Source organism: Gallus gallus, chromosome 2, assembly GCF_016699485.2.
Source record: "Gallus gallus isolate bGalGal1 chromosome 2, bGalGal1.mat.broiler.GRCg7b, whole genome shotgun sequence".
NCBI classification, from domain to species: Eukaryota; Metazoa; Chordata; class Aves; order Galliformes; family Phasianidae; genus Gallus; species Gallus gallus.
The window spans coordinates 137192716-137215940 of record NC_052533.1 but is presented as its reverse complement, the minus strand read 5'-3'; the positions used below and the strand labels follow the sequence as shown (position 1 = coordinate 137215940).

General features: G+C 42.5%; 1 protein-coding gene across 5 annotated transcripts in view; it reads right to left on the bottom strand.

The window, feature by feature from the left end:
- Positions 1-15828, bottom strand: part of FER1L6 (fer-1 like family member 6) — an 83187-nt gene extending 67359 nt beyond the window's left edge. For 3 of the 5 annotated variants that reach the window (XR_005857660.2, XM_040695961.2, XM_003640865.6), the window contains exon 1: positions 2316-2755. Coding sequence is in view for 3 of the 5 variants with exons in the window: in XM_040695961.2 (XP_040551895.1) it covers positions 2316-2350 (35 nt within the window). In the remaining 2 variants the exon portion in view is untranslated. Of the gene's footprint in view, positions 1-2315; positions 2793-15718 lie in introns of those variants that run through there. The other 2 variants (XM_040695962.2, XM_046938292.1) reach the window with 2 other exon arrangements.
- Positions 15829-23225: the final 7397 nt, after the last annotated feature.

The window sequence follows — 23225 nt, the reverse complement described above, 5'->3', positions numbered from 1 at the left end:
TTTCTCCCCAGATCCATTATTTCTGTTGCTGTTCTTTCACAGCTCATAGCCCTGGACTTTTAACTTGCTTTCAGTCCCCGATTTCCCATCTGACAAGTCCATGGATTTGCAATTGAAAACCTTCAAGTTCTCAAGAAGGTGAATCCACAATCCTACCTGACAAGCTGCTATTTAAAGGGCAGCGTTGGCGTACACACTGCTATCAGCTCTTAAACTCCTTTTATTTTTCCCATCTATCTGATACTATGCAATTATTTATCTTGCCTGAACTACTAATTTATCATTAGCAATGCAAAAACAAAACTGCAAGGTGACAGTAGTGTGGTCCATGTTAGTTATACACTATATCTTATATACCATAATAAGCTCTAAATTAGCCATTACTACTCAGGGAAGAAATCCTGCTATCTGTGTCAGTAATTCTATATCAAATTTCAGTGTGGTGCACTGCCACGCTGCCACCTGTCAGTAGGTGAAATCAGCTATTAAGAACGGTAAAAAAAGAGATTAAAATATGATAGAGGGCATTGTATGGCACTGAATTATTGTATTTTGGCTACTGCTCGCTGTTTTGAATGGCTCCTCTCAAAAATGACACAAAACTCAGCAGTGTTCAGAAAACATTGCAGAGTGGCAATGGCTCCTGGAAGAGTTTATTCAGCCAGGCAAAGAGATGACAACCTGTGCTTTAAGGTGGTATGCTGAGGTAAAAAACAAGCATGCATGGCACTGAACACAGAGCTGGCAGTCAGCTCCACGGAGATGGTCGTGGAGTCATCACTGATGGTCTCTGAAATCAACAGCTCGGAGTGCAGCACCAGTCAGTAAAGGCAGCACCATGCTGGGTATCATCAGGATGGACTTCAGGAACAAGTGCCATTTTGCCTCTAAAGCATTGATGATCCACATGATCTCATAAACACAGATCTGAATCAGATGGAAGTCGTGCTAGATTTGAATCGTGAGAAGATTCATTACTGCATTGCTGTCAAAATGACCAAAGCACACCATATAAGCTTCTGCCAGAATTCTACCCAATCAGGTGTAAAGGCTGACAGTGTAAAACTCCTGCATTCTTTGAGCACATTTGACCAGGAAAGTGAGTTTATCCCAATTAGGGCTGCCTCCTGTGACTGTGCTCTTGGTTAAGTTCTTGGATCTGCTGCATCACTGTACCACCTAATCGCAGATGAAGGGGTGTTTCAAAAGAGCTATAGAACAGGGAATGATATGGAGGACATGAATAAAGGAATTTCTCAGCTTCTCAGTCCTCAGATCACAGTGCAGGAGCAATCAATCAGTTGATAAGCTTAAAAAATATGAGCGTAAGTGTTCCGCAGTAAGAAGTATAAATCATACAACAGGTTGCAAAGAATATTGTTGGGGCCAAAGTATTGAAGATGTTTTGCAACTATGGAAACCTAGTCACAGCAGGGTTTAATGTCCATCCAACTCCCTGACTCTATGCTGCTCCTATAAGCAAAGGATCATTTGCTTATACCTGTCTGACAGACTCGTTTCCCAAGTATCCTCTCTCTGTCCCTCTTGGGAAAACGAAAGTGGTGTGAAGGAGACTTAAAATTTGACCCAGTTGCTCTCATCTTCTTGGTGTGCTAATTAAAATGTAGTTCCTTAAACACTGTTATACCCAGAATATCTAAAAAATGGCCTAGAGGGGGAAGTTCCAGGCACATTCAAGCACACTCTGGACAAATACAAGTCAAATTGTTGAACTGTGCATCACAACTCAGGCCCTCTGCAAATGCCAGCCATTTGCTTGGGCATATAAAGCTCTGGTCTTTGCAAATCCTTCTGCAGGAAAGAAATGACTTTCTACTAACACATTCAGCTTTCTTGTACACGAAAAGAAGCACATACCCTGAACAAATGCAAACTAAGAGTCATTCTCAGTAGCCTTTCTTATGTCAGTGCACAAGAGATAGGTAGCAGATCTCCTAAACACAACCGTACACTCACAAAATAATGAATGCAGTTATTACATCCAGGGGCAGGGTGTTCATTCATCTTGTTCCTGCACTGATTAGAGTCCATCCCCTCTCCACAGGCAGCTTGAGCCATCACCTGCCTGGCTGAGCAAATGTACCCCGACCTCACGCATGTAGAAGTAATGAGAGAAAGCATAAGACAGTATGGAATATATAAAGAGAGGCAATAATAATCACTTTTGGAATGAGCAGATAAACATGAAAAAGAGGATTTGTGTATTTTCTTTTCCTTCTGGAAGAATACTTCAAAAGCAACCAGCTGAATTAAAACCAACCCTTGGAAAAGTTCCCCCAGAGTATCAGACATACCTGTGAGCCTGAGGTGCCACCACTGTGGGCTCCATCCTGCTTTTTTACTTCCAACTGTTGCCTCTTACATTGTGAACTGGCTCTCCAAGCTTATATTTGTATCTAAGACTCATTGACCCTAAGCCTGGTCATTCCAGTTGGTAAACACTGAACCGGAACAAAGACTTTTCCCTATGCAAACATTAACTCTTACTCTGAGGAGATCTGCAGGAGAAGCCAGCAAGCCCCACACTGCTCTCCTCCAATAGCTCCAAGCTAGAAGAACGTCAGCCTCTTCACCTCACCAAGAGACTTTGGAAGGGGCTGGCTTCCAGACTGAGCTATCACTCTCAGGAACATTACTCTTGTTTGAACTTTCTGTGTATTTATACTCTGCTTTATACTTACTCTTTCCACCTGTGATTTTCCTGACTTTATAGCAGCCCAACATACAGGGCTCTGGATTGTGTCTCCCTGTTCTTCTCCTTCTACCTCCCCAGCTAATAATACGTGCCAATTTTAGTTACTAACCTTAACAAATTACTCACATTTCCTTCCTCCAACTTTGTACATACAACTGCTTCCTCGACACTTCCTCTTGACCATGCTCCAGTCCTTAGAGAAAGCAGGCTAAAGATGCACAAGGCCTATTTTGTTCTGAAGTTCCCATAAGACCATTTCCACGCTGTTCTTAACCTTTTCTGATGCAAATAAGACAGAACTGACCTATAGAGCTGAAGGGCTATTGGCATGAAGCTGTACCTCTCTTCAAGGATAGCTTTGAAACTACACTTCACATATCCGAAGATACATACCTAAGTTCACTGCTGTGATGAAGTATCCATAGCATGCGAAACAACTACAGTTTTACACGAGTGTGAAATGCAGCAGACAAATTAAAGAGCTTTGTGCAGTTTAATGCAAATGATTGGCCAGGTTCATATTTCATAGAATCACAGAATGGCCTGGGCTGAAAAGGATCTCAAAGATCATCTAATTTCAACCCCCCTGCCATGGGCAGGGTTGCCAACCACCAGACCAGGCTGCCCAGAGCCACATCCAGCCTGGCCTTGAATGCCTCCAGGGATGGGGCATCCACAACCTCCTTGGACAACCTGTTCCAGTGCGTCACCACCCTCTGTTTGAAAAACTTTCTCCTAATATCAATCCGGAACCTCCCTTGTCTCAGTTTAAAACCATTCCCCCTTTTCCTATCACTATCAACCCACGTAAACAGTTGCTCCCCTTCCTGTTTATACGCTCCCTTCAAGTACTGGAAGGGAGCTACATCCTCTTGTTTCTCTTGGATGATTTAGGGAGATGGCTGCCTCTGCAGGCCTGTTATTTCATCTTTTTGCTTCAATGAGGTTCAAGTTTTCAGTCAGGAAGCTGCCTTGTCCTTCAGTGGCAGCAGTCATACTCACTTGACTTCAGCAGATGGGCAAAGCACTGCTAGGAAGAAAAAATGCTTCCTAAATCATCTATCTCATACAATCCTGCATCTCTAAAAAGCGCATGCAAAATCCTTTTTTTCTCCAGTGAAGCAGAAAATGATTTTTTTAGTTATTATTTTTTATTCTTCTTCTGAAGTTTTCATTTAGCTTCAAGTTCTTATTCCATCTTTTTATTGCTGTATTGCTGTTGATTCTTTTTTTCACTTTCTCTCATATTCTTTCTGTTTCTACCCCAAACAAGCCAATATAAAAAATAATAATGATAACAAGAATCACCAGCAGCACATGTCTTAGACTGGGGTGATGATGTGTCTCTGCCCTGGTTGGCTGCTTTTGCTTTAACTATCTAATTCCCCTAACAGACAAGAGCAACAACAACAACAACAAGAACAACAACAACAACAACAAAGCAAAACCTGTACTAAAGAAGGATATGAGAGCATGTTTGGCAGCTCATCTAGTCCAGACAGACTTTTCATTGCATAACTTCCAACAACATTTCCCTTGCATGGCTAAATTCAGAAATGATTTGTTACCAATACAGGATCATTTCACTTACTTGCAATAGATGTTATCTATTCTTCTTTTTTTATTTGCAAGGGACCTTAAAACTCATCTAGTTCTAATCCCCGTGCCATGGGCAGGGATATCTTTCACTAGCCCAGGTTGTCCAAAGCCCTATCCAGTCTGGCCTTGAACAGCTCTGGGAATGGGGCATCCACAGATTCTCTGAGCAGCCTGTGCCAGTGCCTCACCACTCTCTGAGTAAAAGAATTTTTCCCTAATGCCTCATCTAAACCTCCCTTCTTTTACATTAAAACCATTACCCCTTGTCCTATCACAACACTCCCTGAAAAAAGTCTCCCATTGCTATGCTTCCAGCTGCATCTCCTGCTCACGCTTCCCAGAGTTTACATTTCAAGGCTACTGTGCAACAAACAGGGCAGAAACAGACTCCATACATAATGTCTAGACATGCAATGAAATAAATCTGTGTTTGCAGTGCACCTGGTGCAATAGTGAGTTCTCTCCTAGGAACTACACTTTTATTATTGATCAATAAAAAATGATAGCTGCTATCGAGAAAGTAAATGTTGAATTACTGGAATCACTCTGTGATGTTTCCTTCCTGCATGACTGCTGTGCTAATAATTCTTTACTCCTCACACTTTGTCTGTCTTCGTTAGTGAAACTAAAGCATCATCAGAGCTGTGTCTGTGCAGATGTTCCATCCCAAAGACAGTAGGGTCCTGGTCCCTATCTGCTGTCATATCAAGAGCAGTGAAAAATGTCACCAGAATACTTCATCTGTTGCTGTAGAACAGAATAAATGTTCCCTGAGAAGCACTGTGTCATAGAATCATAGAATGGTTTGGGTTGGAAGGGACCTTAAAGACAATCTAGTTCCAACGCCCTGCCATGGGCAGGGCTGCCACCCACCTACTCAGGCTGCCCAGATGTCCAGTGCCCCATCCAACTGGCCTTGAATGCCTCCATGAATGGGGCAACCACAGCTTTTCTGGGCAGCCTATGCCAGTGCCTCACCTCTCTCTCAGTGAAAAATTTACCTGACATCTCATCTTAATCTTCCCTCTTTTAGTTTAAAACTATCCCTACTTGTCCTATCAGCATCTACTCATGTAAAAAAGAGCTGGCACTCTTCAGCCAGGATAGAGAAGGCTCCAAGGGGACCTTATAGCAGCCTCCCAGTACCTGGAAGGCAACCTACAGGAAAGCTGGGGAAGGACTTTTTATAAGGGAAGGTAGCAACAGGATGAGGGAAAATGGTTTTAAACTGGAAGAGGGTAGATTTAGACTAGATAGTAGGAAGAAATTCTTTACCATTAGGGTGGTGAGACACTGGAACAGGTTGTGTTCACAGTTAGGATGTGGATGCCCCCTGCCTGAAAGCATTCAAGGCCAGGCTGGATGGGGCTTTGAGCAACCTGGTCTAGAGGGAGTTGTCCCTGCCTATAGCAGGGGGCATAGAACTAGATGATCTTAAAGGTCCCTTCCAACTTAAGCTATTCTATGATTCTATGAAAAGTTGTTTTCCCTCTTGTTTATAATCTTCCTTTAAGTACTGGAAGGCCACTAACAGGTTTTTCTGGAGCCTTCTATTCTCCAGGCTGAAGAAGCCCATCTTCCTCAAACTTTCTTCATAGCAGAGGAGGTCCATCTTCGTGGTCTCATCTGGACCTAATCCAACAGCTCCACATCTGTGTTGTGGAAAGTGAATGAATAACAGTCTTCAGAGAGATGATAGCCAAAAGTGAAGTTTTCTTCAGAAGGTGGTTGACATCACCGTATTGAAATTGGTGCTAAACAAAGAGGGTTGGTCCTGGACATGATGTTAGTGCAGGAAGTGGTAGCAAACAGGCCTAAGGGCACCCTGCCCTCACCGCTGATCACAAAACACTCATACCACAGGGCCCTGATCTGCTCTGTGCCATAGGAAGAGCTGATTGCCACTACAATGAGCTACAGAAAATGCTGTGAGTTTGAGTCCTTTTTTTTAATTATTTACTGAATCTGAGACTGAACAGAAAACTCCCTTTTATTTACAAAGGAGGTGTTACTCTGAGCTGCTTGATAAACCAAGGTGGGGGCTTGGATTGTAAAGGAATAGAAAGCTTACGTAAAGGCAGCTTTATAATAGTCAATATGTTAAAAAGAGTGACTCAGCCCCTCTTCTCATAAGTAAGCAGCACAATCCTGAGCTAAGTCAGGCTTCCAGATGAAGGGAAGAAGTAAGAAGAAAGTCAAGATGGATGCAGTCTGCTTCCAGCCTTACTCCTGCCACATCCATAAAGTTATGTAGCATTGGGTAGTCTGTTCAATCAGTGGATGTAAAATATTTGTCACATGGAAAGAGCATCAGGAGTCTCCAGCAATGTTTGAGTAGTGTTGTGATTTGAACTGCGGTATTTATAGCAGTGGGTTGGTGCATCAAAAGAAAGACTCCCTTGAACAGTGTGGTTCCTTGCATCTCCTGGAGGTGCTCAGCAAGCAGAAAGTTTTATTTTGGGTTTCTCTAATGGGTACAGAACATTGCCCTCAGTTGTCTTTGAAACTCAGAGCAGCTTTTGCTTTGTCTGACCTGGACAGAGCCAAGAGGACCTAAACTTGTACAAAGATGCCAAATGCAGGCAGCTATAAGCAGGAGCTGACTCCTTTTGTGGCAGGGCAGACAGCCTGAACCATAGATCATCTGATGCTAGGGAGTCCTCGGTGTGCTGGAAAAAAAATTTATTTGAGAGAAAGCAATACTTTGTTAGAAAAATCACAAAGTTCAAACAGGCCACTTGCTCTGCAGGTATAAATTGGCATGGTTGTCTCGGCGACTGAGTGGCCTCAAAAATGGGATTGTTGTAATTTTTGAGGGAGGAACTCCAGACAGACATCCAGCTAATGATCCACTTGATAGCAAGTAAAGAGGTTTGATGGAGCCTAGTAGAAAAAGCAGCATTGGACTGTTCTAAGTGGTGCTCCAGAGCTGATCACTGGTGAAATGTAGATATGGAAGCATCCATGCAGGACCAGAGCAGGAGCACTGACCCCATGCTTATGCGGGTTTGGTGGGTGTGGTGCAATCTTTTTGCACTTTCTTTCTTAGCAATTTTAGTTTTAGGAATAACACAGTGAAGTGCACAGGGGTGCTCAGGAGACCTGAGCTGTGATCCCAGCCATACCACAAAGCAGGCAGCAGTTGTCAGCATGTGATTCCACATCCCTGCCCCCTGCTTTCCCTCCCACCTACCTGTTTGTGCAGCACTGTGGTGAAACTGCACAATGCAGCTCAGAGCCTTGCTGTCAGCATTCAGGCCTGTGTTTTGCAGCTCAGCTGCAAAAGTTCTCCTGGGGACTTGTTATTTTACAGTACTCCAAACATACTTAATCTTCAACTTTCCAAGGGCTGTTAGCAAGATTTGTCAGCAAATTACTGTGGAGCTGGAAGGAAGAGGAATAATAAGTTCCATCTGGGTGGTTTTAGCGCACAGTAAGATGTAAGGTTTGAAAGTGGCTGTAGGATCAACCTCACATTAGAAAGTAGTTTCTTGACAAGTCGGGGACTAAACCACAAGTGATTTAACTCCTCTCCCTCCCTTACCCATACAGACATTCTGGGTTGTTTAAGGCTGCCTGGAACATGGATACAAAACATCTGTAGGGCTGCTCTGTTCTGTACCAAACCCTGCAGGTCACAAAGGTAAAGTTGTGATCTCTCCCGTAATGGGGAACTGTTGCTCTGCTTCCTGCTCAGTACAGCACCCTGCACACAGCCGTTTGGACACATTATCCAGAAGTGCAACCCTCAAACTGCTGGCTGCTTCATCACTCTTCTGTGAAGATGCAAAATATTCTGGGAATGCCAGTTAAGCAGTGACATTTGCAAAGATGCTTCTGTTTTGAAGCACTGGAATAGGTTGCCCAGAGAAGTGGTGGATGCCAAGTCCCTGGAGACATTCAAGGTCAGGCTAGACAGGGCTCTAGCACCCTGCCTGAGCTGTAGGTGTCCCTGTTCATTGCAGGAGGGTTGGACCAGATGGCCTTTAATGGTTCCTTCCAACTCAAATGATTCTAAGATTCTATGATTTCATGGGCATGTTGGTAGCGCTGGAACATAACCATTAGCTTTTCAGAAGGGAAGCATCAATCGCAAATGTATTCTTTTTGGCACATAGACAAAGGCAGAATATTTGCTGCAGGAAGTGCTTAGCATTTAACTGATTACACAGATGGAGAGATTCTCTACCAAGTAGCCATGAAGTTTAAACATTGTTCAGAAGGTTGAGTAGGTGAGTTTCCGTAAGGAAAAAAAAGTACCTGAGCACAAACAGCTCATAAGCCACTCAGAAGGCTGTAGAAAAGTTGTCCACCTCATCCAGTCCATCACAAGTACTGAGATCCAACACCAAGAGACCTGTCATGCACACCCAAGGACCCTCATGAGCAGATGTGGAGGATACGGGATGGTAACCCTCCCAGAGTTTTCCAAAAGGTACTGTCAATTCCTGAGCACAATTCTGTATTTACAACCGCACACGTATGAGATTAAAGTCATGATTTTTGCACTGCTCTTATGCTTACAGCACACCCTACCTTCCTATGTCTCTGCAATGATACATCACCAATGCCGAAACTCTTTTCTATTCTGTCTTCTAGTCTGTCTTGTGGTGCCTACTTTAGCCCTAGAATGAATAAGTAACAAAACAGAGGAAAAGCTGCTCCCAGATAACGATGTTAGTAGCAGGTATTGCTTGCATTTTTTGAAGTAGGATGAATATGCCACTTCTCTTAAAGTGTTAAGAATTCATTTCTTTCTGGCTTGGTGGAACTGTGAAGTGCTAGATCCTAACACTCATTCCAGAATAACCTCTTGTTCTGCACTACTTTAATCTTCAGCATGATTTTAGGGGGTTATCCTTACAACAGATTTATATTTACTGAAGGTCAGAAAGCAGCTGCTGCTTTCAGCCATGCTAGAGATAACATGTTTAAATGGAGCATCTTAGGAAGTGACTATTCAGTAATTCTGTCCAGGTTCAGACAGCAGTCACTACGGGTGAGGTGAGATCCACTCTGGATAGATTGTGCTCTGCTAATCTGAAAAAAAAAACTCCATCCTCCTCTGATTTGGAGCGAATCAGAAGAGAGAAAAATCTAATATCATCCTGAGCAGTTATTGTTAGGGCACTGCAAAAGCCAAAGCCATGGGATCTTCCAAGAGCTCCCTGTAGGCCATGGGGCTCCTTGGTCAGTTGCAGAGACTCACTGAAGGTGCTGCCAAGGCAGTAGTGATGATCAGCCCATGTAATTGTGCTTCACGCTAATAATACCAAGCCTCTTTAAATCAGAATGAAAGTCAGTTTCCATTGGTATTGCAGCAACTTAGCTTCCATTTGCTTGTAAACAGAAAGTATGCGGCCAGTCCACCTTCCAAAAAGCTTCCTTTCCATCTCCCATGTCTTGCAGAAAAGAGGGCCTGAAGGTTTCCCAGACAAACATCTCCTCTCTTTACTTCTACCATAGCCAGCAACATATCATCATTCATGGCTGAATCAGATGATCTTGGTGTTTTTTCCAACTTTAATCATTCTATGATTCTATGATTCATTAGTGTCTCTCCTTTATTTCACTGGAATTAGAGAAAAACTGTTCAAACAAAGGCTATATAAGATGACTAAAGTGCTAGTGCCTCAAATAAACATCCTTATGTCTCAATATTTGCTTCCCATCACCATCCCTGAAGGCACCCTGCCTTCACAAGGTGCAACTCAAAGGAGCTTGCACTTCTGGGCTATGAGTCACCTTCATCAACAATGAGCACATTTGTTTGAATCAAGCACATTTGGTTCCTGTGGCATTTCTCTAGGTGTTTAGAAGCAATCAAACTCCAGCAGTTGCCACTAGCATTGTTTATATCAAAGGTGGAAATGGCTGCTCAAAAATAGCTACCTGCGTAGTCTGGTGAGGTGGCTGTCTCAAAAAGAAAACAACAACAGCAACAACAACAACAAAAACCCTGGAGTTAAGCTCTTTGAAAAGGATCAGGTGTGCAGCTCTTCACTTCAAATTCCATTAATATTCCACAGAGATTATTTAATAAAGAAGGAAAGCAAACAAACATGGAATAAAATATACATTACTATGTGAAGAAAGTTTGTTGGAGAAATGACTAAAATGCCCTCTTCTTCATAAACATAATTAATAATTAAATCTCCTATTCATATTACTGAAGGAGGAAAGCAAACATCACTGAAATCTTTTTTTCATATTCACTTTCTCAAGACTACCTCTTCCCTAGACCAAATTCATTGCTCCTTGCAGTGCAAGGGATAGAGACTCTGAGCTGTAACAAATAGATGTGTGGCCCCAGACTTGAACCAGATCACCCACCAGGTTCATCATTGCTGGATTTGGGAACAGGAATGTCACACTGCCCACCAGCAGGCAGAACCTCCCTAGAGAGACACAGGCTCTGTCAGACACTGAGCAGCCAAGGCTTATCTGTTGTGGTTGTAGCTGGGACAGTAAATTTTCTTCATAGAGGATCATGGGATGTTGTGTTTGGTATTTAGAATGAAAGCACTGGTAATTACACACTGATGTTTTGGTTGTTGAAGAGCCAAGGAGTTCTCTATTTCTTGTGCTGCTCTGCCAGGGAGGAGATGGGAATGTATAAGGGAGAAGGGGACAGAACCAGGGCAGCTGGCCATAGGGATATCTCTCGCCACTTGGCATCATGCTCAGCAATAAATGCTGGGTTAAAGAAGGAGCAAGGGGACACATTCATAGTAATGGTGTTTGTCTTCCCAAGAAGCTGTTCCACATGATTAGCCCTGCACTCCTGAAAGTGGCTTCACATCTGCCTGCTGGTGGGAAGCAGCGAATGAATTCCTTGTTTTGCTCTGCTTGCACACATGACACCCATCTTGCACTTCTCCAATTCTCTCTCCAATTCCACCTGGAAAGAGTGAGTGAGTGCCCATGTGGTGCTGAACTACTTGCTGGGTTGGGCCACTACATGGCATTATGTGAACTGTTCTCAGGAGGAATCCCCCACGGCAGTAACAATGCAAGAAGCCTGGATCCTATGTAATACCTGAAACTAAACAGGGTAAATAGTCCCACTCAGCTTCCCAGTGCCTTTCTGCTGTGATAAGCTATTTTCAGGATACATTTCCTCTTGTTTGTTTTAAATGCACTCCACTGTAATAGAGCAGAAATATCTATCTGATAACAACTAGCAATATTTTCTTCTGAGGATTTCAGAGGGCTTTGCAAGGGCAAGCATGAATTCATTTATAAAGACAGCAAGATCAAGGAACTGAAAAATTAATGCTCCTACAGAGGCTAGACTGTAAGCTATGGCTGTAGTTCCTATCTGCTGGCCCAAAAGGCAGGCTTATCTGGGACATAGTTAAAGCGTGTGAAAAAAAAAAGTGAGATGTGAAAGTGAAAGCTAATTTTGTCTTTAGAAAGAATTACTGATTTCTGTCACAATCAATGCATTATAGCAAGTCTCTTTTTTTTATCTCATTTAATATTCTGCCACTGACAAATCCCCAGTACAAACAACCATCAGCTGGAATGATGAGAGAGGCAAAGAGACAACACAGCAGTCCACTTTTGGTGCTGAGGCTATCCTCCAACATCTCTGCCCTGTAGAAAGCTGCTATGCACAGCAGAATTTTTGACCCCTTTGCCTTCAGCCAGGGACAGACCAGAGCTCTGTAGCTTTCCACAAAATCATAGAATCATCAAAGCTGGAACAACCACTGAGATCATCTAGTTCAACCATCAACCCACACCTGTGACCGCTCTAGACTATGTCTCTCAGTGCCACATCCACCCTTTTATTCAGCGCCTCCAGAGACGGTGACTCCACCACCTCCCTGGCCACCCTGTTCCAATGCCTCATCACTCCTTCTGAGAAGAAATTTTTCCAAATATCCAACATGAACCTCCCTTGGGGCAACTTGAGGCCATTATCTCTCATTCTATCACTGCTACCTGGGAGAAAAGGCAAATCCCCACCTCGCTACAACCTCCTTTCAAGGAGTTGTAGAGAAGGATGTAGAGAAGGATCCTTTTCAGAAGGATGCACCTTTTTCCACCCACTTATGGAAGGGCAACATTTCTTATGGTGCTGGCTGAAACAGTTCACCTGCAAGCCAGTGGTATCATATAAGTGCTTGGAAAAGCCTTGAGATACAGCTGTAAGAGATATAGCTGATGAGGACAGGGTTCTCAAATGAGTTTGTGTGGCAACAGACCATTAACTGCAGGAAACACCAAGTAATTTAACTTAACCTAAATGTCTGCCATTGCAGGCTAAATTCAATCAAATTACCTCCTATTTTCTAACAGTATACAAGTACAGAGCTACAGCCAGAGGCTGCGTGTATTCAGCCTCAGGCTGTGTGCTGATTGGATAAAAGGATATTTTGATTGCTTTTTTTCAAGCTTTTTCATGGCTCCAGAAACATCAATTTTTAAGGTACCCACTGTAACCAGAAAGATTGTGTAGTTTAGAAACTGCAGTAAAATGCCCCAAAAATCCACCTCATCTCCTCTGAAGGCAGCAAGAGCCTGACATTTGTAGAAGTGAAGCTTAAAAAAAAACCATGAACAACACCTCAGGCCCCAGAAGACAAGACTTCCAGGGTGACTTTCATATGAAAAGAGGCTGAAACCTAGTTCTTACTATCCCAGACTTAACAGGTCACTGGTTGGAGGTGCCAGCTTCCTCAGTGTCTGCACATCACCCTGATCCATGAAGATTTCAGGAAAAAGGATACAAAGCATGAGGGAGGAAGAGAAGGAAGGCTACATTTTCTGCATACTTGAGGCAAAAAGAATGTTCTATAGGTATTTGATTTAATTTTATGTTTCTTGGTAGAAAACATTCTATGGACCTCATAAGCCACCACATTTTAGCTAGGTAAAAAACCTAGAAAGTGGTTTTCTGCTCTTTTTGTAGGCTTAACAGCAGGAGCTGCTTCTACAGAGATGTGTCGTACAACTCTCAAGCTGGCTTCACCCTTCCCAGCAAGCAAAACTTGTGTCCATAGCTTATGGCTCACTCTGAATTAAGACTATCTTGAGCAACACCCTCATGCTCAGAGCTCTATATCTGAACCCTCAGGGTTTTCACGTGTCACAGACTTTCACACATAGGGGCTGAGACCATGCTGTCTTGAGTCTACCCGCAAGCACTGAGTCTATCCAGAGCCCACAGTTGGACACAGCTCACTAAGTCAGGAGAGGTCAACCTACAGCACTGAGAATCAGAGCCCTAAGGTGCTAAAAACATCATCACAGTCCTGGTAAATAAACCAGCACTTCTTAGCCCCAACAGGTTTTCATTTCATACCACACGCAAGGATTAGATTGTGCTGTTGATGTACAGGTTGACAAGAACAAAATCTTCCCCGGTATTCTCCCGTTCCTCATCCTCAGCATCTGTGTAGATGATAATCCATAGTGTATAGACTGTGGCGTGGCAAAGAGATAAATTCAAGTGGAAATTAATGTCTTTTTCTTTCCACTGTCAAAGGATTTTTGGTCCCATTTATAACAGTTGTGCATTAAAAAAAAAGAAAAAAAAAGAAAAAAAAAAAAAAGGTCATTTGCACCTTCATAATTTGCAATGTTTATTCTCAGTGGATCAATTTCTGCTGTGAGGTATGCGGGTGTAATCCCTGAACAAATTACTAATTTCTCAAGAGCTGTCCCAGAACTGCATTTGAGATGGAATCAGAATCAATATATAGAATGTCAGCTCTAATATTACCCACATTTTCCTACCATCCATCAAAACAGGGATCACTTCCGTAGTTACAACAGCAGTGCATGAACTAAATGAAATGGCAAATACTTCAGTATCCTCAAACTAAAAATCTTGTGATGTCAGATAGAGCAATGTAAGAAATGAACATCTTGTCTTGCAGCAAATAAGCAACTGATATTTTTTTATTGTATTCACTTCATTGTGCTGCTTCACATTTTCCTGCAAACTGTTCAAATTCCCACATGTGTTAGTACTGCTTGTTTACAGCCCTTATCATTGTTGCAACTATGGTTTCTTAAAAAAAAAAAAAAAATACAACCACGTCCACAGAAATGAAATATATCTAATCCTTTAAAAAACAACCCATTATCCATTATGAACTGTTTAGAGCCAGCCTGAAAAAATCTGACCCTGGAAATTTTCTGGTGCCCAGCCTAATGCAACATCCCAGGCATCCGATGAAGAACAAATCTGTTTCAGCAGAAGGAATAAAAACGTTGATACAAATGTTATCAGAGCTAATGCTAGAATTGTTTTATGTATGTTTTCTTGATCTGTTTCAATGAAGGAAGCCAGCAAGTGAAATAAAACATGTTTTTCTCTTTAAACTCACAATCTTGTGTGGTTGTCCTACAGCTTATGGTAGGCACAAATTCAAATTTGTCAATAAGCAAAATTTATTTAACGTTAATCATTCCTTTACTATTTGTATAAATTAATTTATACGAAGGTCTCAGGCAACATCTCTAAGCACTTTGGCCAAGCTTTGAGCTCAGTTCCACATCTCTGAGTCCATTATGACCCTACAAAATCCAGGAAAGTGTTCTCCATTCAGTCTGCTACAGCAAGGGCACAAATTTGCTAGTGCTACATTCAGCCCTACTGCAAAAGAGTGTAGAAACAAGAAAATATTTAGACGCTCAGAGGTGCAAACACCCATGTATTTCCCTCTTTCAGAAAAAAAGCCAGTATTCTTTCCCTGGGACAAATAAGCACTTCACAATTTAGGGAATTGGATTGAATTCAGGAAGCCATGGTTATTTCCAAAAGCTGAGCTAAGTACTGAAAGATTTAGGTGTCAATTTTTGCACTGAGAATCATCCTATTGAAATCAAAGAAGTTTTCAATGGGTAAAATCAAGTATGCACCCACATAGGAAACATGGCACACTGCTTTTATGTACTATGAACTTGTTCAAGACAGAATTACAAAACTGCAGGGAGAGATAACAGTCTTGTCAGACCAATTGATGTGGCTACAGAGAGTTCTCTTGTACATTCAAGCCCCAAAGCCCCAAACCAGAGTACTACAAATAATTTGTGTTCTCTAACTGGCACTGCAGGGCTGATGCACACCAACTGTGAGCCAGGGTGATACCAAAGACACCACGCTTCCAAAACACAGTGAACAGGAAAAAAACAAAACAGAAAACTAAAGACACAGTAAAATAGGCTTACAAGAGGAATTTATCTCCTCCCACTTTCAGTTCAGTGAAATTAATGCTCTTTCCTTAAAGATAAGCCTGTAGCAGTTCAAAACTTGTTGACATAAATGAAGCACTCACACAAGCTGCCAATGTTAGAATTATGAGTATTCAAGTATCACTCTGTCTCCCTGTAGGATGTCTTGCACTTTGACAGCCAAAGATAAAGAAAAAATAGAAGACACATCACCTTGGCTTTTTTCCCTCCATCTCCTTTGCTTTTCTGTTGTCCAGTGTCAAGCTGGCCTTCAGCAGCTCATCCAGCGTATGCAAGACACGACTCTTCTTCTCTTAGCTGCCACAGGGATTCTTCCTGTGTTTATGATTAACTCACTCAGATATCTGCAATACCAGGGTGAGGCTGTTCAAACATTTATATTCGCAACTCTCTTCTTATGCTAGATGAGGTTTTCCAAAGCACTGGAATGTGCAACTATAGTTAACTGCTTAGTGAATCATTTCAAAACTTGGTGGTTTTGTTTCACAGAGCTTCTTTACAGGGACATTTTTCCTCCTCCTGCCATGACCATGAGAAGGTTCTCCCTGCCACCATGGCCAGGCAGGCCCAGATCACATTACAGATGACATTTTGGCTCATAAAACAGCTCCAGAAATACAACAGTCTGATGTTCTGGAGTGTTACCATGCCAAAACAGAGTGTGCATTTCTATTTGCAGATTTTTAGGTAGCTCAAGTGCTTGCTGAACTGATAAACTTCCTGCTCTTCCACAAGCATATATTGTCTCCATCCTTGCCAGCACAGAATACTCTCACCAGTGTATCTGTTCCTCAGTGAAAGCAATGGAAGTTTGGCTAGAGTGTTAGAGACTGGTGATGTGGATAGGCACAAGAGAAAGCTCAGGAGGTCAGTTCCCTAGGGTTTCAGAGGCATCACCCCCTATAAGTCCTGGATGTATTAAAAACAAATTTCATGATGAAGACAATTAAGTGTTAGCACAAGCTGCTTGGTGAGATTGCACAGTCTCTGTCCTTGCAGGTTTTCAAAGCCTCGTCAGAGTCCTGAGCAACCTGGTCTGAGCTCATGGCCGCCGCTACCCTAAGCAGGGAGATCGGACTTAAGATCACCTGAGGTCCCTTCCTAACTCAGTTCTCCTGTGATCCTATACTATGATCCTGTATTCTGATACTGCTAACGGTGTATGCAGGTGTATCAGAATTCATAGCTTGGGTTTAGAATGAAGTCTGCTCCCTGTAGTGATGTTGATGTTATTATGAATACACCAGTCATATATCCTTTCTGAACTACAAGGTATTCATATGCAATGTGGAGATGTATCTAGTTCCTTATTTCCCTAGGGCATTTGCAGGCATAATATAAAATTTTCAGATGATTCATACAGAAAATGATGCTCTATAATGTCACAGAAATGCAACAAATACAGCATTTCCATTAGTCCTTGGAGAAATCTGAATGTAAACTTTGGGACAAAGCACAGTCATATTTTAGGCAATGCCTTGGTCAGCCTAATTAAGCCAACTGAACAGCAACCTGCTGACCAAAGGGGGTGACCAGCTGATCCTTTTATCTCTCACATCAGAAATACACACGTGCTTCACTACACTGCGAACTTCTGTGAAAGTAAACCTATTTCACATATCAAAAAATGCCATTCCTACAACGGTATAAACAAATGAGCACAGCTAATACAATTAGCACAAAAAAGAGGAGACTTGGCAGTATGTTGCCTGTGAAGTCATTTTACTGCTCAGTTCAGTAACTTTGCAACTCATACTCAAGTGTTGCCAAAGAGTCCTGCTGAGGAGCACATGGGGAAGAGGTGAAAAGCCTGACCTGGTAAGAGGAATGACTTACATCATCATGAATGTTAATTTGGGTCTTTCCAAACAGAAAGTGCTCCCTACATTGGCTAAAAAGATTATCAGGAAGACACTGTAAAGAATATCAACATTTATTTTTAATGTTTTGGGATTTTTTAAGCTGTGTAGCTGTTTTAGCACATGGCCCACCAGCATAGACATTCTGTGTGCTTAAGAAAACATAGAGGGACATGCTCATACTATCTAGTCCAGATATTTTTCACTCGTGAGGTTTCACACAGCAGTCTCAGACATGTCTCTGCTGCTTATGTTATGCCAACTATAGCAATACTCTCTGAGCTACCTTACCTCACCAAACCATCAGGAAAAAAAATTGACAATTTGGAAGTGGTTCACAGGAATAATGAAAGAGTCTGGAGCTGGAGCCAGGAGGAAAGGAGGAAGAGCCATTACCCAGTGGGAAGTAGGAGGGAGGATGAGAGGGAAGGTGGAACGAGCTCAGATACTTATGATAACTCAGTTAAAAACATGTTTTAGCTCCACTTGCTCCCAGTACTGCCTATGAAGTCACTGTGGAGAGCTGATTCCTCCTTCCTTGGTCCAAACATAAGTTTGGGCCAAGATAAGATCCTGACATAGTAGTTTTGGTAGATGAAGAAGGTTCTAGGTATGTCCAAGAAGGTGCTCTCCAATTAAACAGCTAGTGACGGGAGAGGATCCAGGTTCAGAAATAAGAATTCAAACAGAGCAGTTCAACTAGAATCACAGAACTATAGAATAGTCTGTTCTTTGGACTCTATTAGTTTTATATCTTTCTTATATTGTGGCACCCAAACCTGCAACCAGTGCTCCAGGTAAGGCTACAGCAGAGCAAGCAGAGCAGAATAGGACAGTCCCTTCCCTTGACTGGGAACTGCCTCAACAGGGGCAGCCAGTGCCATCTGTGATTCTTCAGGACATCCCACTTGGTCTCCCTTCTCTGCTCCAGAGAAGTGTGCATTTCCTGTGGATCTTGTGCTATACCTGCCAGTCCTTGTGTGTCTTAGATCCCTGGCAGCTGTGGTGGCACTGGGGGCCAGTGTTTATACAACTCAACTTGCACATTGCATAGGAGATGACAGGAATTGAATGTGACCCACTAGTTTTCAGTAGGCAGCGCTTCAGGGATGGGTTCTGAAAACTCTGGTATTTTAACCACCATTGGTGCAGTTTGTTTCACATTTAGTTCACTGATCCAGCTTCAGGAGGAAGAATCACCCCACATGGTCCCTGACATCCATCAGGTCCAGCTGTCTTTGGTTCACCACTGCGGAGCACTTGATGTACCCATCCAATGAAGGCCAGCAGAGCGGTGCCTTGCTGCTCCCTGTGGACAAGAATTTATGAGATTAAGTGGCGGTAATCTTGCCTTAGGTATTTTTCTTTCCCTAATTCTCTGAAAGCCAGTCTCCTGGCTCTGTGGGAGGCCACTGAAGGCCTTACTGTAAGGGGGGCCCAGAGGAGCTGATGTGAATTAACTTTGACAGTGGGCAATTTCATCTGTATTAATGTCTATGAAGAGACATGTTCTGTGTGACAGCGATCTGGTTTGGCTTGCTTATGTTTGGAAGTGAAATAAATGAAAATATAACATGCAGATCTGGGAGAGCTCCTAGCTGAGGGTTACATAAGCTGAGCACTTTCCTGGTTCCTGGACAGGTGACTTATAGAAGCAGCTGTGACTCACCCTTGTTTACACACTGCTGTTTGCTCAGCCCCTGACTGCAAGGTGAGCTAATTAAAGAGTGTAGTTGAGAGTAGCCAAAAGGCGTGGTCAGTTCTCATTATATTGGTATCACAATTAGTTTGAACAGTGTCATCATGCCTTCAAGGGACAGCTTGGGTAATATGTCATTTGTTGAAACGATGAGAAGCACAGTTTGGGTAAAGCGTGTTGCTGGACAGAAATGAGAAAACAGAAAGCGAGGGATCTTCTCAGATGTAAAGCTGGCAGAGGTTTTCATACACTCCAGAAAGGAAGGGTGAAATACAACAAAAGGAGTGGTTTATTGCAAAAAATCATGTGGGGATTCTATCATGTGGATATTTTATTCATGCTGCAGTAATGCCTGAGAGTCCCTTTTGCAGACCAAGCATCCATCATCTGTTTGTTCTGTGACAAGAAGGAAGTAATGTGCCTCTCTAAAGACACATTTTTAGTATTCTGTGTGGTTTCATTTTCTGTACAGCCCTCCCAAAAGAGAATGGCAGAAACTGCCAGAGTGCAGATGAGGGTGACCAAGGTGACCAAGTTTCCAGACAAGTGATACCTACAAAAGTTAGGACAGCGGTGCTTGGAAAAGACAAATGATTGGGACACTTCACATGAGCTTGTAAAATTATTAGTGGGATTGCAAGGATGGAAAGGAAACACCTGTTCACTTTTTCTTTCTTTAGAAGCATTTTGCAGAAAATTCATAACTACCATGTTATGAATTAGATGAACTAGTTCAGCTGTCAGTGCTAGCATAGGACTGCATAATCTTGATACACCAGAACAGACTCAGGCTAAAACTACTCCATTCAGAGCACAGAGGACGAGATTCTTAAATGGAGAAGTTTTCTAACGTAAGATTTTTTTAATTTATGATTGATTAGTTATTATCTTTGTTTTCTCCAGCAATTCAGACTTCTCAGAGAAAGTCACTGCATTTCCAATGCATAAATTCAGCCCTGAAAAGGGAGTTGTTGATATAAAAGGATTGGAATGGATTGTATACACAACTACTGTATAAACATATTCCATGCACTGACATGGAAGAAGAGATCTCAGTTAATTAACTACAACCTGCCATAAATATTGACGGCCCTTTTCCCTCTGCTTTCAAAACCAAGGGCCGTGAGGCAGACAGGTACCACCTTGCACTACCTAATTGAAGCTGGTATGGAGTCTGGAGAAGCACAGAGAGGCTGCAACCTCTGTCTTTGCCTTGCCACATTCTGGGCCACCCTGTCCAAGAAATGTCTGGGCCAGATGTCATTCACACATGAGGTCTCCCAGAGATTCAAGCCTTCTGGAGAAAGCTACCTGGTGGTGCCTGAAGGAAGAAGCAGAGAGAGCAGCACCTATGACAAGAGGAATATCTATTGGGTAATTATGGCTGGACACATCCCTGGCAAACACTGCTAGAAGAGTTGTTTGTTCTTGGGCTTCAGAGTTGAAGTGGGAAGCGAAATAAAGAAAACTAAAGTACTTCACCCTAGCACCTCTAAACAACCACATCTCCCCATTTGCCACTCCTTCCACAGCTTGTCTACTCGTGTGACTAGCCAAACCTTTTTTATTTGTTTTGACACCACTCTTCAGTGAAAGTTTGTGGCCTGGAGTCCTTGCATTGGAAGATGCAGTGAAGATGATGATTACCACCCTCCCTAGGCCACTCTGAGTTTTATAGACTTCTACCATGTGTTTCCTCATGTCTTTTTCCCTTCAGAAAGTCACAAAGCTCTGTTGTTCCTAGCTGTTTCCTATTCCTTGAATCATCAAAGCCTTCCTGTTTCACAATTGGTTTCCTGAGGGGAAAGGCTTTGATGCTTCTAGCACTATAAAGGCTTTAGGAGGGGTACTCACTTCCTTAGCATCAGCATAGCCTGACCACACAGGACTGTATCTCCCACATTTCCAAATGCAAAGCAAAGAGAGGCTCAGCTATCTGTCACACAGTCACAAAATCATAGAAACTTTTGTGTTGGAATGGACAATTAAAGGTCATCTTGTCCAACTCACCTGCAATGAACAGGGACACCTATAGATTTATCAGGTTTCGCATAGTCCTGTCCAACCTGACCTTGAATGTCTCCAAGGATGGAACATCCACTACCTCTCTTGGCAGCATGTTCCAGTGCCTCACTACCCTTAATGTAAAAAACTTCTTCCTTATAACCAATCTAAATTTCCCCCTTTCAATTTGAAACCATTTTCCTTTGTTCTATGGCACAGTCATAGGATCTGAGTTTTCTCTGGAGTGGAAAATAGACCACTACAGTCTTGTCCTCCCTCTATGGCTCCACTCTCCAGCCCCATACCAGCACCTGTCCCACCACAATGATTTCTGATCATCACAGTGGAGCACATGGTATAACCCCTCCTCCTTCACACAACATCAGTGGGGCAGAGTGAGAACACCCTGAAGGCCTGGGTACTGAGCACCCACACATGTGGGTGCTACACAGTCATGCTGCTGTTTCCTTAGCCAATTTTAACTGCCTGACATGACTGTCTTAAGTACTCTGGTTTGTTTTTTCCCCCTCACTTGCTGTGATTAAGCACCACAAAACAAAGTGAAGATCTGTTATCTCTGTAACCCCTGCAGTAACTCCTACAATGCTGGCATTTTCTCTCATACAGACCCACCTGTTACGTGACTGTCTTTACAACAGAAACATTAGCAATTCTGCTGAAGGCATGCACAATATTAGTTTCCGAAATAACACAAAGGCACTCTTTCATTTTCCCTCACATATCTCATCAGATTACTTCCATATTAACATAATCCATTTCCCTGCTAAACCCACAAATCTAACAACAACAACAACAAAAAAAGTGCAAAATGAAGACAGCTGCATACCACCCAGTGCTCAAATAAGAGGAAGGACCTGAACTGGCAGTCAAATTTCATTTCTTCTGCTCTTTTCTCTCCTCTTTCTGCTGAGAGGGCAGCTGCTTTGTAACTCACACGAGGTCCTAGGTCATGATCCATCCCATGTGGCTGACAGTGGCGGCTTTCATCCCTTCTAACTACAGATGTCTGTGGACCAAATTTCCACATGTGAATCAGTCACCTGGAGCCTCATACAGAGCTGGTGTGGGGGTGAACACCTACCAGAAGAATATTCTGAGCAACATAGGCAGGTTCGAGTTCAACATTTGTAGCCATGGCCCAGAAGAGAGAGTAGAATAAATGAGATTCTATACTATACTGACTGGCATAGAAAGAAGATGTATCTGATAACTAACACCATGAAAGGCACCTGTTTGCATACTCCTCTCAAGCTTCAAATCTTAGACCATGGTATTTTTGCTAAAAGTGCAATCTCCCCATACCAACCGTCTGATACTACCAAGAGCTCTACAGTGTTTGATGTGGCAAATGGAAAAGACACCATGTAAGTATATACCAGGCTGATCTGCCCTTCCATGTGACAGTCATATCCACAGGCAACATTTAAACCATATTTTTCATCTGCTTTTACTTAACAAAATCAATGGTAGCTTACAAAGGTTTTTATCAGTGGTTTGAAGATATACCAACAGACGTCCCTGCTTCACACGCATCCTTTTTTCACTTACCATTCAGTGAAACTGAATATTTCATGGCCATATTCTTCTATCTGAATCAAATGAATTTCTCCTACTCATTTGCATCCTTACAATTTTCTATGCAGCTCAGGAATATATGCTTTGTTTCCTTTCTGTGATAAAATTCTATATAAGATAAGCACTCCTGTCTTCACAATTGCAGTTACAAGCATGACAAAGCCAGTTTGCTTCTTCCTCAGCTGTGTTGCATTAGAAAGAAAATATCTGGCAACTGCACATCTTGGTATTCCGTATAGATATGCTCTGTTGGTTTATTTAATCCACGACAAGTTTATTCATTTAAATTGAATCTAAAATCCTGTGGGTGACGTTTTTATGCTCGTATGTCAGCAGATGCCTATTTTGCTTTTTTTTACTTCAGCTGAGATGAATTTGTACAGAATTTTCTCAGCAGTGTCCATAATAGCATCCCACCTCCAGGCAAGCTTCCAAGCCTCAGTTGCCTGGTCATGTGAATGAGGGAGTGTTTGGTGCTTTAGAACCTCACTCAGCATTGCCCACACTAATCTTTCATTCTCCTTTCGAAGATTCATCTTAT